At 37.5% G+C, this 23,156-nt stretch overlaps 1 protein-coding gene across 1 annotated transcript; it reads left to right on the forward strand.

The window, feature by feature from the left end:
• The first annotated feature begins 1,063 nt into the window (after positions 1-1,063).
• TRA2A (transformer 2 alpha homolog) lies at positions 1,064-22,884 on the forward strand. The gene is made up of 8 exons (XM_061197685.1): positions 1,064-1,260; positions 12,084-12,217; positions 15,973-16,138; positions 17,631-17,819; positions 19,965-20,080; positions 21,177-21,302; positions 21,765-21,832; positions 22,000-22,884. The coding sequence occupies exons 1-8, from the start codon at positions 1,225-1,227 to the stop codon at positions 22,008-22,010; spliced, it is 846 nt and encodes a 281-aa protein (XP_061053668.1). The 5' UTR covers positions 1,064-1,224; the 3' UTR covers positions 22,011-22,884.
• Positions 22,885-23,156: the final 272 nt, after the last annotated feature.

The raw sequence follows: 23,156 nt of genomic DNA on the forward strand, positions 1-23,156 counted from the left end.
TGGAAAAAAAATTTTATGAGGAAACTAAGTTTAAAATTGCAAAATACAAATAAAGCTCATATTCACCTCAGAAATTACCACCATGATTGGGAACTAAGTAGATAGATTTGGGAGGTCTTGGCTATGAAGATATAAGGAAATATCTAAGTCAAAGATTAGAGAATTAAGGGGTCTTCCCTGGTGGCATAGTGGTTAAGAATCCGCCTGCCAATGCAGGGGACACAGGTTTGAGCCCTGGTCCGGGAAGATCCCACATGCCGCAGAGCAACTAAGCCCGTGCGCCACAACTACTGAGCCTGCACTCTAGAGCCTGCGAGCCACAACTACTGAGCCTGCGAGCCACAACTACTGAAGCCCACGCGCCTAGAGCCCATGCTCCGCCACAAGAGAAGCCACCACAATGAGAAGCCCGTGCACTGCAACAAAGACTAGCCCCCACTCGCTGCAACTAGAGAAAGCCCGCGTGCAGCAACAAAGACCCAATGCAGCCAAAAATTAATTAATTAATTAATTAATTTTTTAAAAAAAAGATTAGGGAACTAACTCAAATAATGCTTAGTTCCCTAAGATTAGTAGGGAACTAAGCATTATTAAAAATAAAATTGACACAGTTGTCTCAGGGAGGAGTGAAGCAAGGAACTGTGACTTTTCATTATAACTCCATCTGTGCATATATTACTTCAATAGTATTACATAGGGCAGAGAAAAGTAAGAGTGCGGAAAACATTCAAAATAAAAAGCCTACTAATTATGTAGACGATTCCAGTTTTTTCTGTTCCATCAAAATCCACTTGGAAAATATATAAAGGGACCAAGGTCAATAAAAGCTTATCTGGTGACTGAAAATCTTCAAAAGGACTGACGCGTTGGAAGGAGTCTGAAGTTCGGAGGTCTGATGGGCATTCGGTTCGAAGACGCAGAGGGTCAGAGCTCGGACGGCCCGCGTTGCTAGGCCGGGGCCACCACAAAACCTCGCTGGGGGCGGGTCCACTTGACGTCACAGAGACGCTCCGCCTCCTTACGTCGCGCACTCGGGAGGCCAGAAGGTTTCTGGCGGCACCGGCGCCATTTTGCCGGAGCCTGCGACCGAGTGGGAGTGGAGTGGAGCGGCTGTTGTTGCCGACTCTTTCCTCCTCCCCACGGTCCAGTCAGCTGGTTGATTAGGCCATCGGCCCTCAAGCCGAGACCTGTCTCTTATTTAGTTCTGGGGAGTGCCTGGCCGACATGAGTGATGTAGAGGAGAACAACTTCGAGGGCAGAGTGAGTACAAAGCCGCGGGAGCCGTCTTCGGCGGCGGCCCGATGGTCGGGGTTTCTCTGGGACGAGCGCGGTCGGGCGGGGTTGCGGGGAGTTCTGCGGGGGCCCGCGGGGAGCAGCCTGTGGAGCCATCGAGGTCGCTTCTTCACATCCCAAGATGGCTTCTGGGTTACACTCTTGCCCCAAACACCACGGATAACCTCCCCTTCCCCCTTTCTTTGGAGACTGATAGCTGGACCCCTGGGTCCGATTTCCCCCAGCGGTGCGCCCTGCCTTCTCCCCACCCCGAGGCTTCCTTAACTCTGTTCCGAGGTGTGGGTCCCGGTGGGGCGGGAGGAGACGGCAGGGAGTTCCCCCCGGCTGGATAGTGGTAGGTGCTTCCTGCGGTGGCGTTTCTGGCGACCCCGAGCATCGTAGAGGGTCTCGGGGTCGAAAGTGCGCGGGGCTGCTGTCCGGGCGGGGAGAAGCTGGCGTGGGACTAGCTGGGGCCTGTGTCTCCTTGGCTCTCTATTGCAGTGAGCGGCCGCGTCTCTGTTGGAACCGGCGGCGTTGCGTCTATAAAGGCGAAAGCCTTGAGGTTGAAGGTGGGACGAGCCTAATGAAGTGGTTAGTCAACGACCGCACCGACCCTTAAGCGTTCTTAAGACGAGAGCTGTGAGGGGAAAACTACGCGAGGAGCCCTTTTCCTTTAATGTCCCTTCTGCTTTCCTTTCACTTCAAAATGAATGTGGAAATGCTGTAACGGCTTATTTTTCTAATTCCTTGATGTTGGGCTTTTTTTTTTCTTTCTCTTCTTTATATCTCACCTTCTAATGCTTTTCTTCCTATGACCTTTCACCTCAACACTGACCACTCCTTTACAGGTTTTTACGGTAAAAAAAAAAAAAAAAGGGAATCTTCTGTCTTAATCTTACATAACTGAACAAATTTCATGGCTCAGTATTTTTACAGTAGTTAATGCTATTTTCTTAACTCAAAACGTTACCTGAAAATTACAGGCCCTCTGTCTTCCATTTCTCTTCTCAACCTATCCCCCAGCAGAGAGGGCTCAAAGTTTTTCATTATTTTGGATGTGATGAATATAAACATCACAAAGATACGTTGTCCTCAGCTTAGAGATACTAGAACGTTTAGCAGTGATTGGGTTATATTTCCGAAGTTACCCTCGTAGTGAAAATTGATGTGAGCTAGTGTAGAACCCTGAAAAGAAAACAGTCCCCAGGCAGCATTTTCCGGCTCTTGTGTTGGCATTCTGGTCACTAGGGGAAACTCATAAAAAACACTTTAGGTGTATGCTGGATGGAATGAGTTTTGTCTTTTTTTTAGAAGTTCATAAGATAAGCATCTGGAACCAGACAGTTAAATCAGAAGGTCAATTTAGGCTTTTCTTTTTGAGGTTAGAGACAAAGCTATCTTTAATGCCTTTAAGATTGGATTTCTCTAATAAAATCTGGAGCGTAGATATTAATGAATAGTTGAACCTGCTCATTTTTTAGGATGGGGTATTGATTGTCCCAACAAAAGTTTTTAAAATCATGTAATGTTATTTAGGTGGTAGTTAGTCATAAGCTGCTTCTTGTTTTGAAAATGTTAGGTAGTTATGGGAAGAAATTTTGCTGTCAATCTTCAGTTACCTTCAGTACAATTTTGGGCAGTTAATGTTTATTTTGGTTTGTGGTGAAGTGAAGAGGACTACTGTTTTGGACCTTGTTTTCCTTTAAGTTCTTATTTTTTATGTAGTCATCAGGTTGAATTTATCTAGTTCTAGATAATTGTTACCTTACCCATCTGAGAAAGAAATAAATGTAAGATTCCCACCCAGTTTTAAGCTAAAATGCATGTAGGCATTAACAATTTATTTTAGTAGAAAAGGGTTTTTACCTTTTCCTCTTCTTTTAGAGTGTTTGTGGTCATAGAAAATATTTTTTTACATGTGATACCCAGATGTGTTTTAGTATTAATGAACTCCGATTGTGTAATAAATACATTCACCTGTTACTTTTTTTTTTTTTTTTGGTAGGTTGAGGTATTTGTCTTTATTCATAATTGGGTGAAGAATTAAAATGCCAGAAACTTTTCTGAGGGTGTATGTTTTGTTGTTGTTGTTGTTGTTGTTCTCTTAAAGCAGTTTCATATTCACCAGTGCTTTTGGTTTTTAAACTATAGTGATCTTTTATCAGCTAACCACAAACCAGCAATTTAAAAAGGTTTTATAGAATACAGTTGTTGTGTTATCTTTTTTTTTTTAAATGTATTTATTTTTGGCTGCGTTGCGTCTTTGTTGCTGTGCGCGGGCATTCTCTAGTTGCTGCGAGCGGGGGCTACTCTTCCTTGCGGTGCGCGGGCTTCTCATTGCGGTGGCTTCTCTTGTTTCGGAGCACGGGCTGTAGGCACGTGGGCTTCAGTAGTTGTGGCACGTGGGCTCAGTAGTTGTGGCTCAGGGGCTCTAGAGCGCAGGCTCAGTAGTTGTGGCGCACGGGCTTAGTTGCTTCGCGGCATGTGGGATCTTCCCGGACCAGCGCTTGAACCCGTATACCCTGCATTGGCAGGCAGATTCTTAACCACTGTGCCACCAGGGAAGCCCTGTGTTATCTTTGTATCTAAATGTAGTAACCTTTTAGAGAGCCTCAGAAAAAGGATTTTCAAATGATGTTTCTGAGGTGTTTTAAGTAGTTATTATACTTCAAACTTTTTTGAGTAAAACAAATTAGAGAAAACATTGATAGGTCAGTATGCAGATTTCATTTGCTTTATGTACAGAATAAACAACACATTTTAACCCCATCTTATTGAAAAGATATTTAAAATTAAAGGGTAAGTTCCTAGAGACTGCGGAACATATTAAAGAAACAGGACTCGTACTGATAGTTCCTACTTCTATAGCATTTTAGGATCTCCTCCCCTCCCCGCCATCTTTGGCATATTTTCTCATATACTGCTCATAATCTTGCAAGGGCTGGAGAACTCTTAGCATTTTAAGAAATTAAAAACTGAGGCCCAGAAGACCATGCAGCCAGAAATCTGTACAAGTCCCAGTCCATTGCTCATTGTATACTTAAACTATGCTGTGTATATATTTTGATTACTTTTTTTAAAGGAGTACAGTGCACTTCAGTGTCTCCGAGCCGTTAATGGAGTTTGCTAAAAACAATGACAGGAGCTTAATTTTCCATTATATATTAATATTTCTTGCATTTTCAAAGGACTGGAGTAAGAGAGCTTTAGGAAAGAAAATGTAATTGGCTGAATTTTGTTATAAGTAACCCTAACAGTTAACCAACCACTTTCCCTTCTGCCTGGGGTGAAACTGTTGAGCATCCGCTACCTTTTTAGTAAAGGCCAGATGTTCTTGAGGGAAAGAGAGCTTCGAGTCTGATTTGAGATGACTGACAGCTCAAATCTGGGTAAAAGTAAGTATATAATCAAGTGCTGTGTGGTAGAATTAATAAGGAATTCAGAAAATAAAGCTGAGCAGTTTCGTGGGCTTAGAGGAAAGGGAAAGCTTTATCTAGTATGTAAAACTTATGCTGGACATTTTGATAAGGGAAATACGAATATTGATTATAAGGATGAAACAAGGAAGAGGTTGCTGGACTAATGAGACGTGATAGATTTGACTGTGTAGTCAGATAATGGAGGATTTTGAATTTTAGATTTAGGAATTTGGACTTAATCCAATATGCAGTAAGGAGCCATCTATGGATTTTTAATTCTGGGAGTGGCGAAATGAAAGGAATTTTAGCAAAGAACAGAGACTAATATAGGAAGAGCAGCAGGGCACACTTGAAATATTTAAGGAAGGAGCTTATGAAAAATCTGATCTAAACTGGACAGCAGTGGGATGTAAAGAATGAGCGAGACATTTTTAAGGGATCCAGGAGAATAGTGGTTTCATTAAAATAGCAATAAGTAGGTCCATTAAAGCAGTTTGCTTGGGACATGTATATCAAGTTAACAGAAGTTTAAGCGGAAATGTCTTTTGGAGCTGGGAGTGAGGTTGGCACTTGATCTATGACTTCGAATGTCATCTTCAGAAAAAGAATACAACTTCAACTAAAATTCAATCTCAAAAAATTTTAGTGTCCTTGATAGAAATTAAGGGGAACGGAAATTAAGACTTTCTTGCTATTTTACTTATTCCCCTCTACCCCTAATTTTTTTTTTCTTGAACGAAACTTAGAAAAACGTTAAGTCCAATTTTTTTCTTTGACAGTGACCCAGTGCTTTTAATAGAGGTTAAGGATTCACTATCTTATAATTCCACAATTGTCTATGCTTTGTAAAATAGTTTAGAATAGTTGAAGAGGAAGGATAGTACTTACTCTGGCGTCCTTTTTTCAGAGCTTATTCTGGCTTCTTGAGTAGCTGGAATATTTTAAAGAGACTCCTTAGTGTTCCCCTTCTTAATATATGAGATGATTACCTGGATGATAAAAGTGAAGAGCAAAACACAAATTCATCTGTATCAGTTTGGAATTTAAATTTGTGTGTGTTAAGATATTTTGTTGAAGAATAGCAGAAATGGGGGAAGTTTTGTTTTTTGTTTTTTGGGGTTTTTTTGCTTCTTTGAACCCTGGTTTGTAATAATAATGAGGGTGATGGCTATGCCATTAAAAACCCAGCTTGGTGACTGGCTCCTTTTTTAAAAAAACAAAACAACCCTCTCTTTTCTTTTTTTTTTTTTTTTTAGAATACAATTAATATTGAATCCCTGTTACAGATTAAGAATGTTAGCACTTTAGTTTAAAAAAAAAAAAAAACTTAGTTCAGCTTCTTCAGCAATTTAATTTTATATATCTCATCAATCTGTTGCAAAAGGGTAAGGCTTCCTTTTAGTAGGAGTGGTATTAAACTTGGGGGATAGTCTTATGTGTCTTGGGTTTAATTTTTTTCCCTAAAGTACTATGGTTTATCCAGTTTTAATGCTTTTTTATTCCCCCATCCATTTAAGCAGAGAATTTGTAAAACTTGAGACGTTTTAACACTCAAATTTTTGTATTTGAGATTCTTTCACTGAAGGGTGCTAATTTGCTCAATATAAGCAGAAGTTGGGATTTTTAAAAAGAGCAGTGCAACTAATCATACCCATGGTGCCTAACTAATTTTACAGATTTGTCGTAGATACTTTTTATGATTTGTACCATTCCTAAAACGAGTATAAAGAGTCTTGGGATCTGAAAGAATATCAAGAGATTTAAATATTTAAGAATGAGAGTCGTTAAAAAAAATACAGATAAACTTTGTTTATGGACTTAATTTTGTAAATGAACTGGGGTTACTTACACATGGTATAGTGTGTAATATAACAGGTGTGAAATAGCCATGAGTAATCAGCATAATAGTTTTTTTAGAACTTGTGAACAGTACGAAAACCTCTTTGATAGCATCAGTGGGTGCTCAGGCATCAAGTAACTAACCCTGGGACCTTTATAAAAGGTATATATCCACAAGCTGAGTGAATTAATACTGATTATTTGTTCACATGTCATAACCAATTTAGTAGGACTGAAGTGGAGCTGAGAAAATGGTAGCGATCAGATGGGGAAAAGAATCAGTAAACACTAAAAAAAGAAAAGTTGAGAAGGGAATAACTGAAGGAAGTGTGGTTTCCCCTCCCTCCTTTAAGTTACTGCTGCATGTAGTTCTGTATAATCCTTATTGTCTCATGATTTTCACCAAAGTGTAAGTGACTAAGCCTGACCAATCTGAGGTAGAAGAAAAGTTATGATTTTTTTCCTTGAAACTAGACCCTGTAGTCTTACTTATTCGATTTGTAAATACTCCATGACATTAGAAGATGAGAACATAAGTAGGGAATTCTGTAACAGGTTCTTAGTAGTTTGTTTTAGTATAGTTAAACCACTTTAGTCTTCTGACACTTGTTTCTGTACCTTTGAAGTTGCCACTTATACACTAGCTTTTTGGACATTACAGTTGATCATGGCATATAAGCTGGCCGGTTTATGAACCACATTTAAAATTTGTACAGAAGGGAATTCTCTGACAGTCCAGTGGTTAGGACTCCGAGCTTTTACTGCTGAGGGCGAGAGTTTGATCCCTGGTCAGGAAATTAAGATCCCGCAAAGCCCTGTGGCACAGCCAAACTAAATAAATAAATAAATAAAATTTGTGTAGAAGATTTGTAGATTTTACAGGTAATTTCACAGTGTGACATGAGTTTAAATTTGATTAACTGCCAATTCCTTAATAATTTGTCTAACACATTGCCAAAATTATTCCAAACTTTAGAGAATATAAAGACATGCAAGTTGGAATGTGTGAGCCTTTGTAGATACAAAGACCACTTTAATCTTACTTAGAATACAGCATACTGGTATGACTTTAAAAAGGGGGAAATTATCATTTAAAAATAGCTAATGTTATGAGCAATCAGTATTTTCTTTTTAAGAAATTGCTCTAATACCAGTTATGGATTAAAAAGAGAGTGGAAGTATTTCTTTTACAAGCCTAAGGATGAATCTGTAAAAGAAGCAGTCTATCATACTCGAAAGGAAGGAGGCAGAACTGCTATTTCTGTAGACTGAAATGAAAGAATTGAGTAAACACAGAAGGTTTCCCTCAAATCCTAAAGAATGAAGTTCTTAGTACAATAAATACAAGTTATTTGGGTAATTTAAAATCCTCCCCACCCCCACATACAGTTTACCTAAATGCACTAGTATGTTTCTGTGGAAATCTCCAATTTTACAAAGTAGTAGGGAAATACGATTTTGAGAATTTGTTTTAAAAGCTTATACTATATTCATATAGACTTGAATTTCTGTAAACTTGGCACTGTTACTTGGCATTTGCCTTGCCGCAATATTAGAATGGGTTACAGCATAGCATTTATATTGGTGTATTTTAATGGGCTTTAAGTATTGAGCATACATATGGTCAGAATTTTTTTCCAATCTATAATATACTAGCTGTATTAAAAGACCCTGCAGTTATTTTTTGCTGTAGAAATCGTTCATATTCGACAACATGAACATATTTAATAACCTTTCTCCTGGTTTAAAAAGTAGTACATGGTTATACTATTTTTATACATAGAAAGATAGTTCTTTGCTTGTATTGGATACACTATAGTACTTTCTTAGTAATTGTAGTTAGCGCCTTCTTTTTATTTTTGGCTGTGTCCTTCAGCTACCACCAGAGGCATCTTGTTGATAAAAAATAGTTCAAAAAACAAACGGACACTATTTAAGTAGGTAGTACTGTGAGAACTTTCTGCCTAGCTCCTGGTTTATAGTAGGTAAAGTAGACTGGAAGCCTCCTTAAGATATATTTCTGTTAAAATTCGTGATATGATTTGGTTGAGTCATTAATTTGCCCATTTCAAGTAGGCACTATATATTTTCTAAAAAAATAAATTTATTTATTTTTTTATTTTTGGCTGCGTTGGGTATTCGTTGCTGCGCGCAGGCCCTCTCCAGCTGCAGCGAGCAGGGGCCACTCTTCATTGCAGTGCGCGGACCTATTGCAGTGGCTTCTCCCGCTGCAGAGCACGGGCTCCAGGCACACGGGCTCAGTAGTTGTGGCTCGCAGGCTCAGTAGTGTGGCGCACGGGCCTAGATGCTCCACAGCATGTGGGATCTTCCCGGACCAGGGCACGAATCCGTGTCCCCTGCATTGGCAGGTGGATTCCCAACCACTGCGCCACCAGGGAAGTCCCGACACTATATTTTTAATGGTTGGTGGGTCTAGATGCAGGTTACTGAAGAATTTGCAGAACTTCTTGACTGGACAGCTTTAAGAGCAGGTTAAGTAGTCTCTAGTGAAACAGGACAGATAACACCCCTTCTCAATATTTATTTTTCTCTTCGCAATTTCAATTCTGTTTACAAATTCTGAATAGTTGTATGAATTTCTTTGGAAAAAGTTGAAATTACCATTTCAGAATGAAGACAAGTCAAAAGTAGAAAAGGATAATCTAGCATTTGTCCATAAAGGGCTTATGGTTACCTGATTTCCAATGCACAGTTTGGTGAAAGTGGCATTTATTTGGTTATCAGCCTTTGAGGAATGTTATTTTAAAAAGGTGAATATGACTATGTGTGTTTGAAGACTAAACTACCAGTTCTTTACAATGACAGGCCGTTTGTTTGGTATTATAGTAAAAATAATTATGAAGATTAAAAGTTTTTTATGCTTTGCAGTTTATTCTTTAAGTTTACTGACAGTTACTGATTTACTTTTTAGATAGATAAGTCACTAAATTGCTTTTGGAAGTTAAAATTATTGACATCTTTATAAGTTAAAGGGAAGTTACTCTTTCTTAATCTTGAATGATTCCAGGAAAAAAAAAATATGTAGTTTGAGGTTTCCCTGATATAAAAATTGAAGAGTAGGCAACAAAGGAGGTTAGGTATTTGTGACACCATGGATAATAAAAAGCAAGCCTTCTTTTAAATTTGCTGGTGTCTTTTGAAAAGATATTCTGTCATATCTTAATGCTTTTGTTAACAAACTAAAAGGAAAATCCCATATTTTCCAGTGGGTTGCTATACCAGAAATGGGATTTAAAATTTAAATTTTAAGTTGTTACGGAGTTACCTTGTTAACAGTAATACCTAAAAAGTGGTTATTTTCAGAACTACTGAATAATTTTCAACTATTGTTTTTATGATGGAAGGCTTAAACCTAATATATAAAATTTTGATTTCTATCCTAAAAATGAAAGGTTTTAGAGTGTCACAGAACACACAGCTTTCTATATGTATAACAAAGGCTGTGGTGATGTTTGTAGATTTATACCAGGGGATCTGTTTTATATGAGGGAAAGCCAAAAGGGAGAGGGGAATATATTTTTACCTAATGAATTATAGGTAATGAACTGGCCTGTGAGACTTCAATTACAAGTGAATTAGCCATACTTTTGTTTTGTTTTTGTTTTTAGTCCTGAATATGCTGCTTTTACAGTTTCAGTGAATGAAAAAGCCTAAGTTGCTGTGCCTGCTCCAGGCATCTGTCCAGAAATTTAGAAAGTATCTGAGATGTGGTGAAAGACTTATTGTAGGTAAATAGATGGGAAAAGCTGATGTTGAACAGAAAGGTAGCTATATATTTTGATATTGTTTTCATCTGAAAAAAATAAATAGGCCTAGCAGCATTAGTACTGTCCTTGATGAATAAGTCTTTTGACATTAAACCTGAAGGAAAACTTTAAGGAAGTTGCATGATAGTCTTAATAGCCTAAATGATAATTGGTGCTAATAATCAAGGCTTAAGTGGACAGAGAAACCAAACTGTCCATCCTACTTCGGTCATAAGTGCTTCATATGTCTATCAAATTTTTAAAAAAACAAGCTTTTAATCAGTTTTTTTATATCCAACTTTTTCAGAAGCCAGTCAATTTTCTGATAAAGGATATAGTTACTGAAGGGAGTATAAGTATGCATAGCTGCATAAAATATACAAAAACTATGAACAAAAGAGGTAGGATAAACAATAAAGACCATGATACTAATTTTGTAATGTACATTATGTACTTCATTGGATAAAATAGAATTTTTTAAATGGCTCAGTTGCAAAAATACATCTACTACTAGGAATTTACAAGCCAAAGGGGAAATTTTTAAAATTTCATGCTTTCTTTTCCCCTTGGTTTTTTCAGTATGCTTGTTTTATTTCAGATTGTATCTTTCTGGTTAAGTCAGAGGGAGCAAAGATAGTGGTCAAACAGAATCAGGAGATGGTAGTGATTTTACTAATTTTTTTTACTTCTTTGAACCTCAACACGTGTCCTATAATGTGTGAGTTTAGATAGGTGTGTACAAATATTTCAGTCTATGATGCTTTGCTTTAACTATATCTTGATATCTTAGTATGGCTTAGTGAAAGCTTATTTTAAGATCACTGGGAATCTTCAGTTTATAAATTAGTGAAAACTTAAGGCATAGGTGGGGGGGTTACAGTTTGTTAGAGTTATGCTTGAATTAAGTATTTATATTAAAACTGTTCACGTTTTAGGAGCTAGGATGAAACATGAAAGGGGAGGAGGGTGAAGAGTATGGTAAAAACATTTAGAGAAATTCAGTAAATTCTCTTTAATTGTTAGAAACTAGACTTTTGAACAACTTTAAAGATTATAAAATTGTTTTTTTAATAAACTAGTTATTTGCACTTTACCTGCTGGCTTTTCCATTTGGTAGATAACATTCTGAACTCCAGCAGAGTTTTATAATCCCCACGTGCTTAAATATACTAAATGTTCTTTTTCCATTAAGGTTAATGTTCGTGAAGAAATTGAAGAGTTTTTTCCAAGAATGTGGAAGATAAATCAAGATAAAAGAAGGCTAATGAAAAGTATTAAAGATCAGAAAATTAAAATTGAATGGGGGAAAAAATTGAACAGAAGATTGGTCAGATAGAAGCACTTGAATATTTTTTTTTAAGGCTATTTTGAATTGTTTGAATTGGGGAAGAATACACGAAGTATGAAAAATGAAAAACTCAATGAAGAATGAAGAGAAGTAGAAAGCAAGAGTGAAGTAGAATTAAAAGAATCTGGAAGAATGAATGGGTCCTAGGTTAAGTAAATGTATGGTTTATGTTCCAGTGTCTGTATGATCAAGTTGTAGATGAATTTGCATGATTACTTAGTTAATAGAGAATTGGTGATCTGGTTCAAGTAGGGAATTATTGAGGACAGTTAGCAGTATTAACAATGGGTTATTAATGAGCTGAAATTTTTTCTGGAGGGTGTTGCCTAACCATTTGTTTTTCAGGAGCAATCAATATAAATAATTACGGTACTTTAAATGTTAGGTGTTAGGCATCTACGTGACCAGTGCCATTTGTAATACTGTCTTCTTTGTTAGGAGTCTCGCTCTCAGTCAAAATCTCCAACGGGAACTCCTGCTCGTGTAAAATCGGAGAGCAGGTCAGGATCTCGTAGTCCATCAAGAGTTTCCAAACACTCTGAATCCCATTCTCGATCAAGATCAAAATCCAGGTAAGTGTGTTTAAAATAATATGTAAGTATGTTTAAAATGCTTTTCTTGGATTTTTCAAGGCGGAGTGGTTTTTACCAAATCCCTCATATTTGTTGCATTTTTTGTGGAAATTTCACTGAAGACTCAAAATCATGAAGTTGTCTTTTTTTTTAAGCTGTGGTTTAGAAATGAATGATACGTAATAGATACAAAGACTTAGATAAGGTAGAATCTTCCCTTAGTCCATTAATCTATCTGATGCTAGCTTTTAATACAAATTAAATATGTGTTGTTTGATTTAAATGTGCTTGGCATTTGAAGGTTAATGTTTGATTTTACTTTAATAATATTTGCACAACAAAAAGGTAATTTTCTCCATTGGAGACTTGGCATGCAGTTTAGTGCAGAGATGGTTGGTGTATGTATGTTGTACTGGCTATCAGAATGATTTCAGAAGATTTTTCAAGTTTTACCTTCCAGCTACATCCTTTACCTGAAGATTCTAACTAATTAGGTCCAGCGTGGAACTCTGGTCAGATACAATTGGCAGGAAGTGGTCCTGGAGTGATTCAGAGCCCCAGCCACTACCACTTACACTGATTAAAACAAAAACTCTAGTGAGCCACTGCAGGGCTCACTGTATCAGATGTCCCAGGTGTACTGGTGTGCGGAAAAAACAGTGAAAAACAACCTGGGACTTCCCTGGTGGCGCAGTGGTTAAGAATCTGCCTGCCAATGCAGGGGACACGGGTTCGAGCCCTGGTCCGGGAATATCCCACATGCTGCAGAGCATCTAATCTAAGCCCGTGCGCCACAATTACTGAGCCTGCACTCTAGAGCTCACGAGCCACAACTACTGAAGCCCGTGCCCCTAGAGCCCGTGCTCTGCAACAAGAGAAGCCACCGCAATGAGAAGCCCGCACACTGCAACGAAGAGTAGCCCCCACTCGCCACAACTAGAGAAAGCCCACGTACAGCAATGAAGACCCAACACAGCCAAATAAATAAACAAACAAATAAATAAAATTTAAAATAAATAAATAAAAACAACCTGGACAGTCGGTTTGATAAGTCATTGTAATTTCTTCATTAAAGAGGTAATTTATGTCTTTGAATAGAGTGTGATTGCAAGGGGGCATGAGAAAGAAGAATCAATTAAAAGGCTCTACTTTTCGTGGGATCCACAGCTATGTCTTTTTCTCTGTTGTATCCAGGATCCAGCCTAGTGCTTGATTTGCTAACCACTCTACATATTTAATTGAATCCACATGTGCAGAATAGTGCTCGATAGAATTCAGGTGTAGAAACAGACGTGAGCACGTTTTCATTTTAGTACTTTTTGCACTTGCTGCCCTTAGACTAGAATTCTCTTCCATCAAGATACTCTCATATCACTTGATGCAGTTCTTTGCTCTTGTATCAATAGAGAACATTAAATACCATGCACACTCTTTATTCCCTTATTCCTAATTTTTTTCCTAATATTTATCACTATCTGACTTAGAGAAAAGGTAAGCAGTCCTGAAAGCTTTTAAATTAACGTCACTTTTTGTTACTATAGTCCTCCCTCAGTATCTGTTGGGGGAGGATTGGTTCTCCTGCTGATAACCAAATCCTTAGATGGTCGAGTCCCTTATATAAAATGGCATGGTACAGTCAGCCCTCCACACGAAGGACCAACTGCATTTAAATGTAACTATTGGGCTTCCCTGGTGGCGCAGTGGTTGAGAATCTGCCTGCCAATGCAGGGTACACGGGTTCGAGCCCTGGTCTGGGAGGATCCCACATGCCGCAGAGCAACTAGGCCCGTGAGCCACAACTACTGAGCCTGCGCGTCTGGAGCCTGTGCTCCGCAACGAGAGACGACGATAGTGAGAGGCCCGCGCACCGCGATGAAGAGTGGCCCCCGCTTGCCACAACTAGAGAAAGCCCTTGCACAGAAACAAAGACCCAACACAGCCATAAATAAATAAATAAATGTAACTATTGATATTTTATGTGACAACTTGTCTTATTAATGTTTTTTATTTTTTAAATTGAAGCTATAAATTGGTGCTAAGGAAAATAGGAAATATCCTGTTTGGTATTTGTATAAAACACAGGTTTTTTTCTTGTTTCTCCCCCACCCCGGCCAGTGATTAATTTCTTGTAGATAGTAAGCCGTTCGTATTATTTTCATTCCCACTCAAGATTGTTTGCCTCCTTTCAATAAAGCTGTACTCTAAGCTTCATACACAAGATTTGTCCCAGTCCTTTCGTCATCTTCATTTTCATTCCTTCCTTTATAAGTATCCTAATCCCTAGCAGATTATACTCTTGCAATTCTCTAATCACATTTCCATGTCTTCTTGCCAAGGAACCTTTGTTCTTGGTATTCCTAGAACACTTCTCCCCTGTCTGCCTAGTAAAATCTTATTAAGTCTCCTAGCTTTATTGTTTAAACTTTCTGGCCCTTAGCATTTATATCATTTATTGAATGCCTCATAGAAGTTATTTTGTATGACTGTCATGACTACTGGTCTGGGTGTTTAAGGATAGATCATATGAATAGTAATAAGAAATGGCATTTTCTTTGCATTAATAGGCAAAGAAAAAGGACTGTGAGCAATTGGAAATAATCAGATAGGAGACGAACTAGGGAATCAGCAGTAGAGAGATTGGTGAGATGCTGTAGAAAGCTTGAAGAATTGAAGACCATTAGACATGAAGACTATTAGTTTAGTGGGGATTTAGGTTGTGATGAGTTAATTTAGCAGATGCTAGATTGCAGCAGGCTAAGGAAAGACTGGAAAGGAAATGATACTTAACACTGGAGGGAATATAGGACTATTTTGAAAATGTGATAATAATCAAGCGATTTTATTGTGATGGTAATGGTAGTTGGTGGTTGGTTTTGTCTTTTGTGTGTGGTGAAATACACAAAATTTATAATCTTAACCATTTTTACGTGTATGGTTCACTGGTATTAAATGCATTCATATTGTTGTGCAACCATCACAACTATCCATCTCCATAATTCTTTTTGTCTTGTAAAACTGAAACTCTCCCCGTTAAATAATGACTCTCATTCTCCTCCCAGCTGCTGACAACCACCATCTTACTTTCTGTCTCTATGATTTTGACTACTCTTAAGTACCTCATCTAAGTGGAATCACACAGTATTTGTCTTCTTATAACTGGCTTATTTCACTTCGCATAATGTCCTCAAGGTTTATCCATGTTGTAGAATATTAAAGAATTTTCATGCTAGTGCTAGTTGATTTTTTTCTTTCTAAAGAAGGTGGAGCCTTAACATGTTTGTAAGGTAAGGTGGGAAGAGTGAATTTAGAAGGGATAGACTGGGAACAAGGAGGAGATGTAGTGATTAAGAGTACAAGAGGAAGAATACTTTTTCCTCTGAAAGGGGAAACGAGCTGAGAATAAGCAGGGATGTATATACGTATAGGTCCTTGGCATTGTCAAAAGTTCAGAAAGCGAAAGTAAAACCAATGAATCATGAACATAATTAGTAAAAATTTACTGTACACATACCAAAAAGACACTTTGCAAACTGGGAGCACTCCAACCAAACATGGAATGAGGCTTGGTGGTATGTTGTTACAAAGCAGCTTATATGGTGAGCAGGCAGTGTCTTCACAGTATTTGGTGATTAAGCTAAATTAATGACCTGGTTTTGTCTGCTCAGGGAACCTTCATTTGGTGTCCATTTGCTTTTGATTTTAACAGCGTTAGCCATTTTGTTCCAGTATTTTTACCTAAATTATTTCTCTCAAAGGTCGAGGTCAAGGAGGCATTCTCATAGACGTTACACTCGATCCAGATCCCATTCTCACTCTCATAGGAGACGGTCTCGAAGTAGGTCCTATACACCAGAATACCGGCGTCGAAGGAGCCGAAGTCATTCTCCAATGTCTAACCGGAGAAGACATACAGGCAGCAGGGTATGTGTTTTTTAAAAGTTAATGAGGGACTTACCTGGTGGTCCAGTGATTAAGAATCCACCTTCCAATGCAGGGGATGCAGGTTCGATCCCTGGTCGGGGAACTAAGATCCCATATGCTGCAGGGCAACTAAGCCCGTGCTCTGGAGCCTGCACGCCACAACAAAGATTCTGAGTGCTGCAACTAAGACCTGACCCAGCCAAATAAATAAATTAAAAAAAAAAAAAGTTAATGAAAGCTTATTTTGTATTTCCTGTGTATTTAGTCATAGTATAACATCTTTTATGGGAGCTAGAGCACTGTTTAAAAGTGGTACTCCAGAAACATCCTTGGCTATATGAATATTGTTTATATGCATTCAAGTGTGTTTTCTTTTTTTGACTTTTGAGTTGTTAAAAGAAATGAAATTTGGGGACTTCCATGGTGGCGCAGTGGTTAAGAATCCGCCTGCCAATGCAGGGGACACGGGTTCGAGCCCTGGTCTGGGAAGATCCCACGTGCCGCGGAGCAGCTAAGCCCTCGTGCCACAGCTACTGAAGCCCGCGCGCCTAGAGCCCATGTGCTTAGAGGCCGTGCTCCACAACAGGAGAAGCCACCGCAGTGAGAAGCCTGTGCACCGCAATGAAGAGCAGCCCCCGCTCACTGCAACTAGAGAAAGCCCGTGTGCAGCAACAAAGACCCAACACAGCCAAAAATAAATTAATAAAATAAATAAATTTATTTTTAAAAAAGAAAGAAATTTGGGAAGAAGCAATATGTTCCAAGAATTGAAATGAAAAGCTGAGTTGAAAATACTGAGATTAAAAGTTTTACCGTGAGAAGGGGGTAGCAAGGAAATAGCAAAAGCTCTGTAGTAATAGTAATAGCTAACACTTATATTGAGCAATGTGCAAAGTTCCTCAATGAAGTAATACTTTTAATCTCTTTTTGAGTCAAGTTACCTTATTATTGATAAGGAAATTGAGTCTTGGATATGTGACATTGAGGTTTGTTTGTATTTAACCATGGTGGAGTCTGCTATTTAATGATGTTTTGAAATCTGCACGTTAATTTTTCAAATCTGGATTGTGGGAACCTTGAAAGATAATCCTTGCTAAAGAATGAAAATTGAGGAGGAGAATCTAATCAGCAATTGCAGATGAAGTCAACGTTGAGTACAAATCTATAAGGGATATAAAACATTTGAATAAACTAAAAATATGGTATTAAACTAAAGATGAATTCTTAGGATACGTTCTGAAAATTGCTGGGCTAGAAAGTTAGGGACATTTTTATTCAGGATGCAACCTGAAGTATATTCTAAAGAAGGCTTGAGTGTGCTATGAACTGTAAAATATAGCTCACCTGTTTTTTTTTCTTTTAAATTCTTGTTTCCAAGTGACTTGAAACAATATAGTCTTTGTGTATTGGGTGAAGTGTTCTAAGCAAAGTATTTCTGTGTGTTTTTATTTTAATTTGGAGCTTAAAGTTAAATAACATCTTTATTCAACAGGCAAATCCAGATCCCAACACTTGTCTAGGAGTGTTTGGCCTCAGTTTGTACACAACAGAGAGAGATCTTCGCGAAGTATTTTCTCGATATGGACCATTGAGTGGTGTCAACGTGGTTTATGACCAGCGAACTGGACGATCACGAGGATTTGCTTTTGTTTATTTCGAGAGAATAGATGACTCAAAGGAGGTAATTTTGTTTTTGTAATTATTTGTCATTTTGAAAATTTTCTGATGTGAATTATTTAGTATTGAGTTACTGTTAAAAGCTGATTGATAAACTCCCAGTTCCATAAACATTATGTCCTCCTTCATTGTCTGACATGATTTAAACTCTACCTCTCAGTATTAGAATTGGAATGGCCAGTTTCACTTTCCAGCTAATACTCTCTGGTATAGGCATATCTTTATTGAAATCCGGCTTTGTAAAGTGTGGTTATGTGTTTGAGTTAATGGAAAAGGTGAAGTATATATAAGTGTTCTCCTTTGAATAACCCTTATTCCTGCTCCAAGCAAATGATTACATTGACCTTTTAAAAGAATTGTGTTTAGGGCTTCCCTGGTTGCACAGTGGTTAAGAATCCGCCTGCCAATGCAGGGGACACGGGTTCGAGCCCTGGTCCGGGAAGATCCCCCATGCCGCAGAGCAACTAAGCCCATGCGCCACAACTACTGAGCCTGCATTCTAGAGCCCGTGAACCACAACTGCTGAGCCCGCATGTGACAACTACTGAAGCCCGCGTGCCTACAGCTCGTGGTCCGCAACAAGAGAAGCCATCTCAGTGAGAAGCTCGCGCACTGCAACAAAGACCCAATGCAACCAAAAAAAGAAAAAGAAAAAAAAAAAAGAATTGTGTTTAGGTTTAATCTGTTTAATTTTTGTAAGTGTCTAGTTAGCTCCCTGTCTATACAGAGCTTTGTTTATTTATTCTCTTAAAATTCATGTACCATTCTGTTCTATAAATGAAAAATAATACATGGAAAGAATTGGTACTTTTTCATTTTTGTTTAGTGCCATTCTTAATTTGCCTAACAGAATGATCCTAATCAATGTCAGGGATTTGAAATAGTGCTATTCTAATGTACTAGATAATGGATTATAGAGGAAGCAGTAGGCTTGCCTTCTCTATATTAAAAGTTCATGGTGACTGAATTAGAAAATTCCATTTTAAGGAATTTTTGAAGGTCATTTGTTAAAGAAATAGAAGGTACTGGCATTTCTTTTTTATACCATTTTACACGTGACAGTAATTGGCTATAGGTCATTATTGCTCTTTGCATCAACAATGTTTGATTGCAGTATAAGCAGTCGTAATAAAAGAGTATCTTTCAAAAATAATAGATGCTATTGATACTTGGTGGTAGAGGCCAGGGATGATACTAAACATCCTACAGTGCACAGGATAGCCACCCACAACACGGAATTAGCAGGCCTCAAATGTATCAATAGTGGTGTGGTTGAAAAACCCTGGATAATTCTAACAAAATAATGCTCTGAGTTGAAGGCATTTATGTTATAGACATTCTGATAGACACAGTAATGGTTTTTTTACTGTTACATGTTTGTGATTGGTTTATTCCTGTTCTCAATTAAGGGATAAAGGTGTAAATTTAGAAATACCAGGATATCTGACCTGAAGTGAAAGTTTGCAAAGTGCAAACAATATCATAATTAAACATATTTTTAATATGAAACTTGTTTGTCTTTTCACACACCTCCTCCTCTTAGGTTTATTTCTGGATAAGATAAAATGAAAATGGCAACTTTACTTAGTTCCTGAGAACGTCTTAAAATGTGTTAAAGTGGTTGGATTCATTTTTGCATTTATTGGTATTAGTACCAGAGGGCAAAGTGTTACGGAATGTGAGCACAGACATAAAGACAGCACTTGCTGGCAGATTAAGAAGTTCCTTTATATTTGGAGTTCACTAGGTGGCAGTGTGTTACTTAAGGAATGGCTTGACAAGTTTAGACTTGTCCACTGAGTTGCAGTTTCTGCTTTGAGTTGCTCAGACTGAAGCTAGTTACTGAAGCGTCAGAATTCTGCAGGCTTCCCTGGGTTGTGTGGTTCCTTCTTTATGGCTGTAGGTGCCCCTCGTCTTTCAGGAGAGGCCTGCTTAAGTGTCCATGTGTACGTTGAAAACTCAGTACTATCGACATGCGTATAGCAGGGATTAATACATCAAATCCTAGCCCTTCTTACTTGAGAAAGAAGTGTTTAGAGAATTTTAATTTTTGAAATTTCAAATGAAAAATATGTTAAATTTTTTGCAGTTTTGATAGTTTCTCCTTGGTGAATTATGCATGACTTTCTGTGCCTGTTCTCCTTTATAGGCTATGGAAAGGGCAAATGGAATGGAGCTGGATGGTAGAAGAATTCGTGTAGATTATTCTATCACCAAGAGAGCGCACACACCTACACCAGGCATATACATGGGCAGACCAACTCAGTAAGATTTCAAGTTTCCTAAGCTGAATTTTAGGAGCCAGAAATCCACCAGAAATGTGTGCAAAATTTTGATTAATCAAAAGATAAACTTCTTTTCTCTGTAATTTGAATTGAAAGTTATTTAATATGACTATATGTATTCTTTGAATCGTTTCATTTCTTTAATTTTTTATATGTATATTTGAGCAGGGGGAGAAATTAAAACTATTGAAGTGCATTCCTGGCTATTTTCTTGTACTACAGAAATAGAAAAAATATTAAATACTAGAAACTTGTTGTATGCTTTTAAATATTCTCTTAACGTTTATGTGACCTTGGAAACCTCTGTGTATACGGAATGGTTTTACTGATATTAATGTTTGTTTTTTAAAAAGCCAGTTTTGCATTGTGTACAGCATAAATAGGGACTTTTATAAAAGTTTTTTAATATAACCAAAGGCAGTATTTCTTAAGAGTGAAAGAAGAAATATAGGCTTTCATTTAATGTGAAGCCTCTTGAGAAAATATAGGATTTGACAAGGAGAGCCTACTGAAAATAGTAGTAATAGTGAAAATAATGTCCCTATGATCAGGAGTTGGGAAAACAGCAGGAAAAAGAGGGCTTAGAGTTTAAATTCACTGCCAGAGGTTTGAACACCAGACCTTGAAATTTTTTTAGCGCTGGACCTCAGTTCTCTTTGGTGTTCAGGGTTGGTTACTTTTAAATTCTTGATATTTATTAACTGCTTTTGAACTAGTCATAGGACATACATCTTAGCATTTTGGTACTTTTTCACCTTATGGGAAAAAGCACGATGCTTTTTTCACCTTATGGAAAAGGTCTTGCTGATTTGGATAGTGCATTAATAGAAGAGCATTTTATAGTTTGGAGAGTTTCGTGAAATTATTCCTGGTTATTTATGTTATAAATATGAAGCAAAAGTAGAATACCATGGGAGTCAGCAAAGAGACGTGGAAGTAATTGGCATGAAAGGGTTATCTCTTCTCTCTCGTCTATCTCCCTTCCTTCTTCCATTTTATTTAAGCATCCATTTATATTAAATGTTGACAGAAGGTAATCATTCACATTGATGTAGAATTTTCACATTTTTCTGTAGTAGTGGTGGTGGAGGCAGTGGAGGTGGTGGTGGAGGTGGAGGAGGTGGCAGACGTCGAGATTCTTACTATGATAGAGGATATGATCGTGGGTACGACAGATATGAAGACTATGATTACCGGTACAGGTAATGTTTTAACTTATGATTTCTGTTCTAAGTTAGATGATAGTAGTAGTGTTTGGCACTTTTAATTTATGTTTAATGTGTATTAATAAAAATACTTAAAATATGGGGCTTCCCTGGCAGTCCAGAGGTTTTGGCTCCGCGCTTTCAGCGCAGGGGACACAGGTTTGATCCCTGGTCGGGGAACTAAGATAAGATCCCACATGCTGCACAGCGTGGCCAAAAAAAAATTAAATAGATTTTATGTGATGCTTTCTTGAAAGTAGGAAAAATGATTTTTCTCAAGACCAAGAAAAGAGGTTAATTATCTGTATTGGCCAATACTGTTCTAGTATTGTTGGCACATGGAAAACTTAATAACTTTCATCTTAGGTCCATTATTATTTTGAATGATGGAATTTTTGGTTTTATCTGCCTCGGTGTAGTGATTATGTAATATGCTAAATAATCTTTTATTTCCTACAGAAGAAGATCGCCTTCTCCTTACTATAGTCGATACAGATCACGATCAAGATCTCGTTCCTACAGCCCAAGTACGTACACTTTTGCTTTTGTTGCATTAAGAACCTCATTTCTAATTAATGGTTTATTTTAGAAAATTAAGGTATATAGTGACTGTTAATAGTTGGGAAAATATTAGGCAAGTCAAACTATAATTCTCATTTGACTAAAAAAAATTTTTTTTTTCACTCTTTTCCAGGACGCTATTGATAAACAGAGTGGTTGCAGTTGAGGACATCTTTTTCTCTCTTTTTTTTCCCTTTCTCTCTTTTTGTTTAATTCTGGATTTCCCCAAGCTTCTAATCCTTCCTACTCCTTAAAAAGAGCCCTTAAAAACATCTTTGGTTTATTTAGCGTCTACACTTTGTCGATTGTATTGCTGTTTTCACCCCTTTTATTATATTCTTAAAGATGTAATTGTTGTCATTTTGAGTAGTTAAACATCTTGAGTTAAAAAGGAACCCCCAGTGTTATGCTTTTGTAAATGGTTTTTTGTTTGTTTTTTGCTTTTACAGAAAATTAACTCCTGCCTAATTGAATGAGGAAAGAAATGATCTTTTTAAAGCTTCTTTTGTGTTAGATATTGTATTAGACATGGTATTAGAGAGCTGCATTTACTACAAACTCCTTTTTTAACTTTCTTTTGGGGAAGTTAGTAACATAAAGTAGGTCAGTCATGTCAGGTTTGTCTGGGATGGCATGGAGCAATCAAATAATTGAGTGTAGAAAGTTTGAAGCTATAGAAGAAAACACTTGGTCATTTCTTTTGAAGAACGGAATTTTTGAACCCTAAAAATTGTCGTTTTTTAGAGATGAAAAGCTTGTGGACTCCTACAAAACATGTTGTATTTAAAATACATTTGTTAAAACTTAAAAACATAAAGTTTGATTTTTGTGTTGAAATTTTTGAAGTTTAATCAGTGAAGGACAAGCCTTATTATTTATTATTTAGAGCAGTTGTATGCTTTGCTGTTAGAAATTTTGGTGTTGGGGAGATGGTTTAAGTAGGCTGTTGTATAGAGTCCTTAGAAATAGTGAGGGGAAAGGTAGTCTCCTTTCAAATAAAAGTTAATTTCTTTGAAAATGGGACTGTCTCTTTATTGTGGTACAATGGGAAAATATAACTGGATTAATTTGGATTTCCTTTTTCCTAACATTTTTGCTTACACCTGAATGTATAATCTGTGTCTCTTTTTCAGTCTTGCAAAACCGTTTTCTTTCCTCCCTTTTTTGGTCATCAACTTGGAAATATTGAGAGTATTCTGAATCAAACACTATGCTGAAGGAAAGATAAATAATATGGTTCATTTCTTCAAGAAGCCCACGTTCTAATAGGAAGCACACTTAAATGACTGT

This window comes from Eubalaena glacialis, chromosome 8, assembly GCF_028564815.1.
Source record: "Eubalaena glacialis isolate mEubGla1 chromosome 8, mEubGla1.1.hap2.+ XY, whole genome shotgun sequence".
NCBI classification, from domain to species: Eukaryota; Metazoa; Chordata; class Mammalia; order Artiodactyla; family Balaenidae; genus Eubalaena; species Eubalaena glacialis.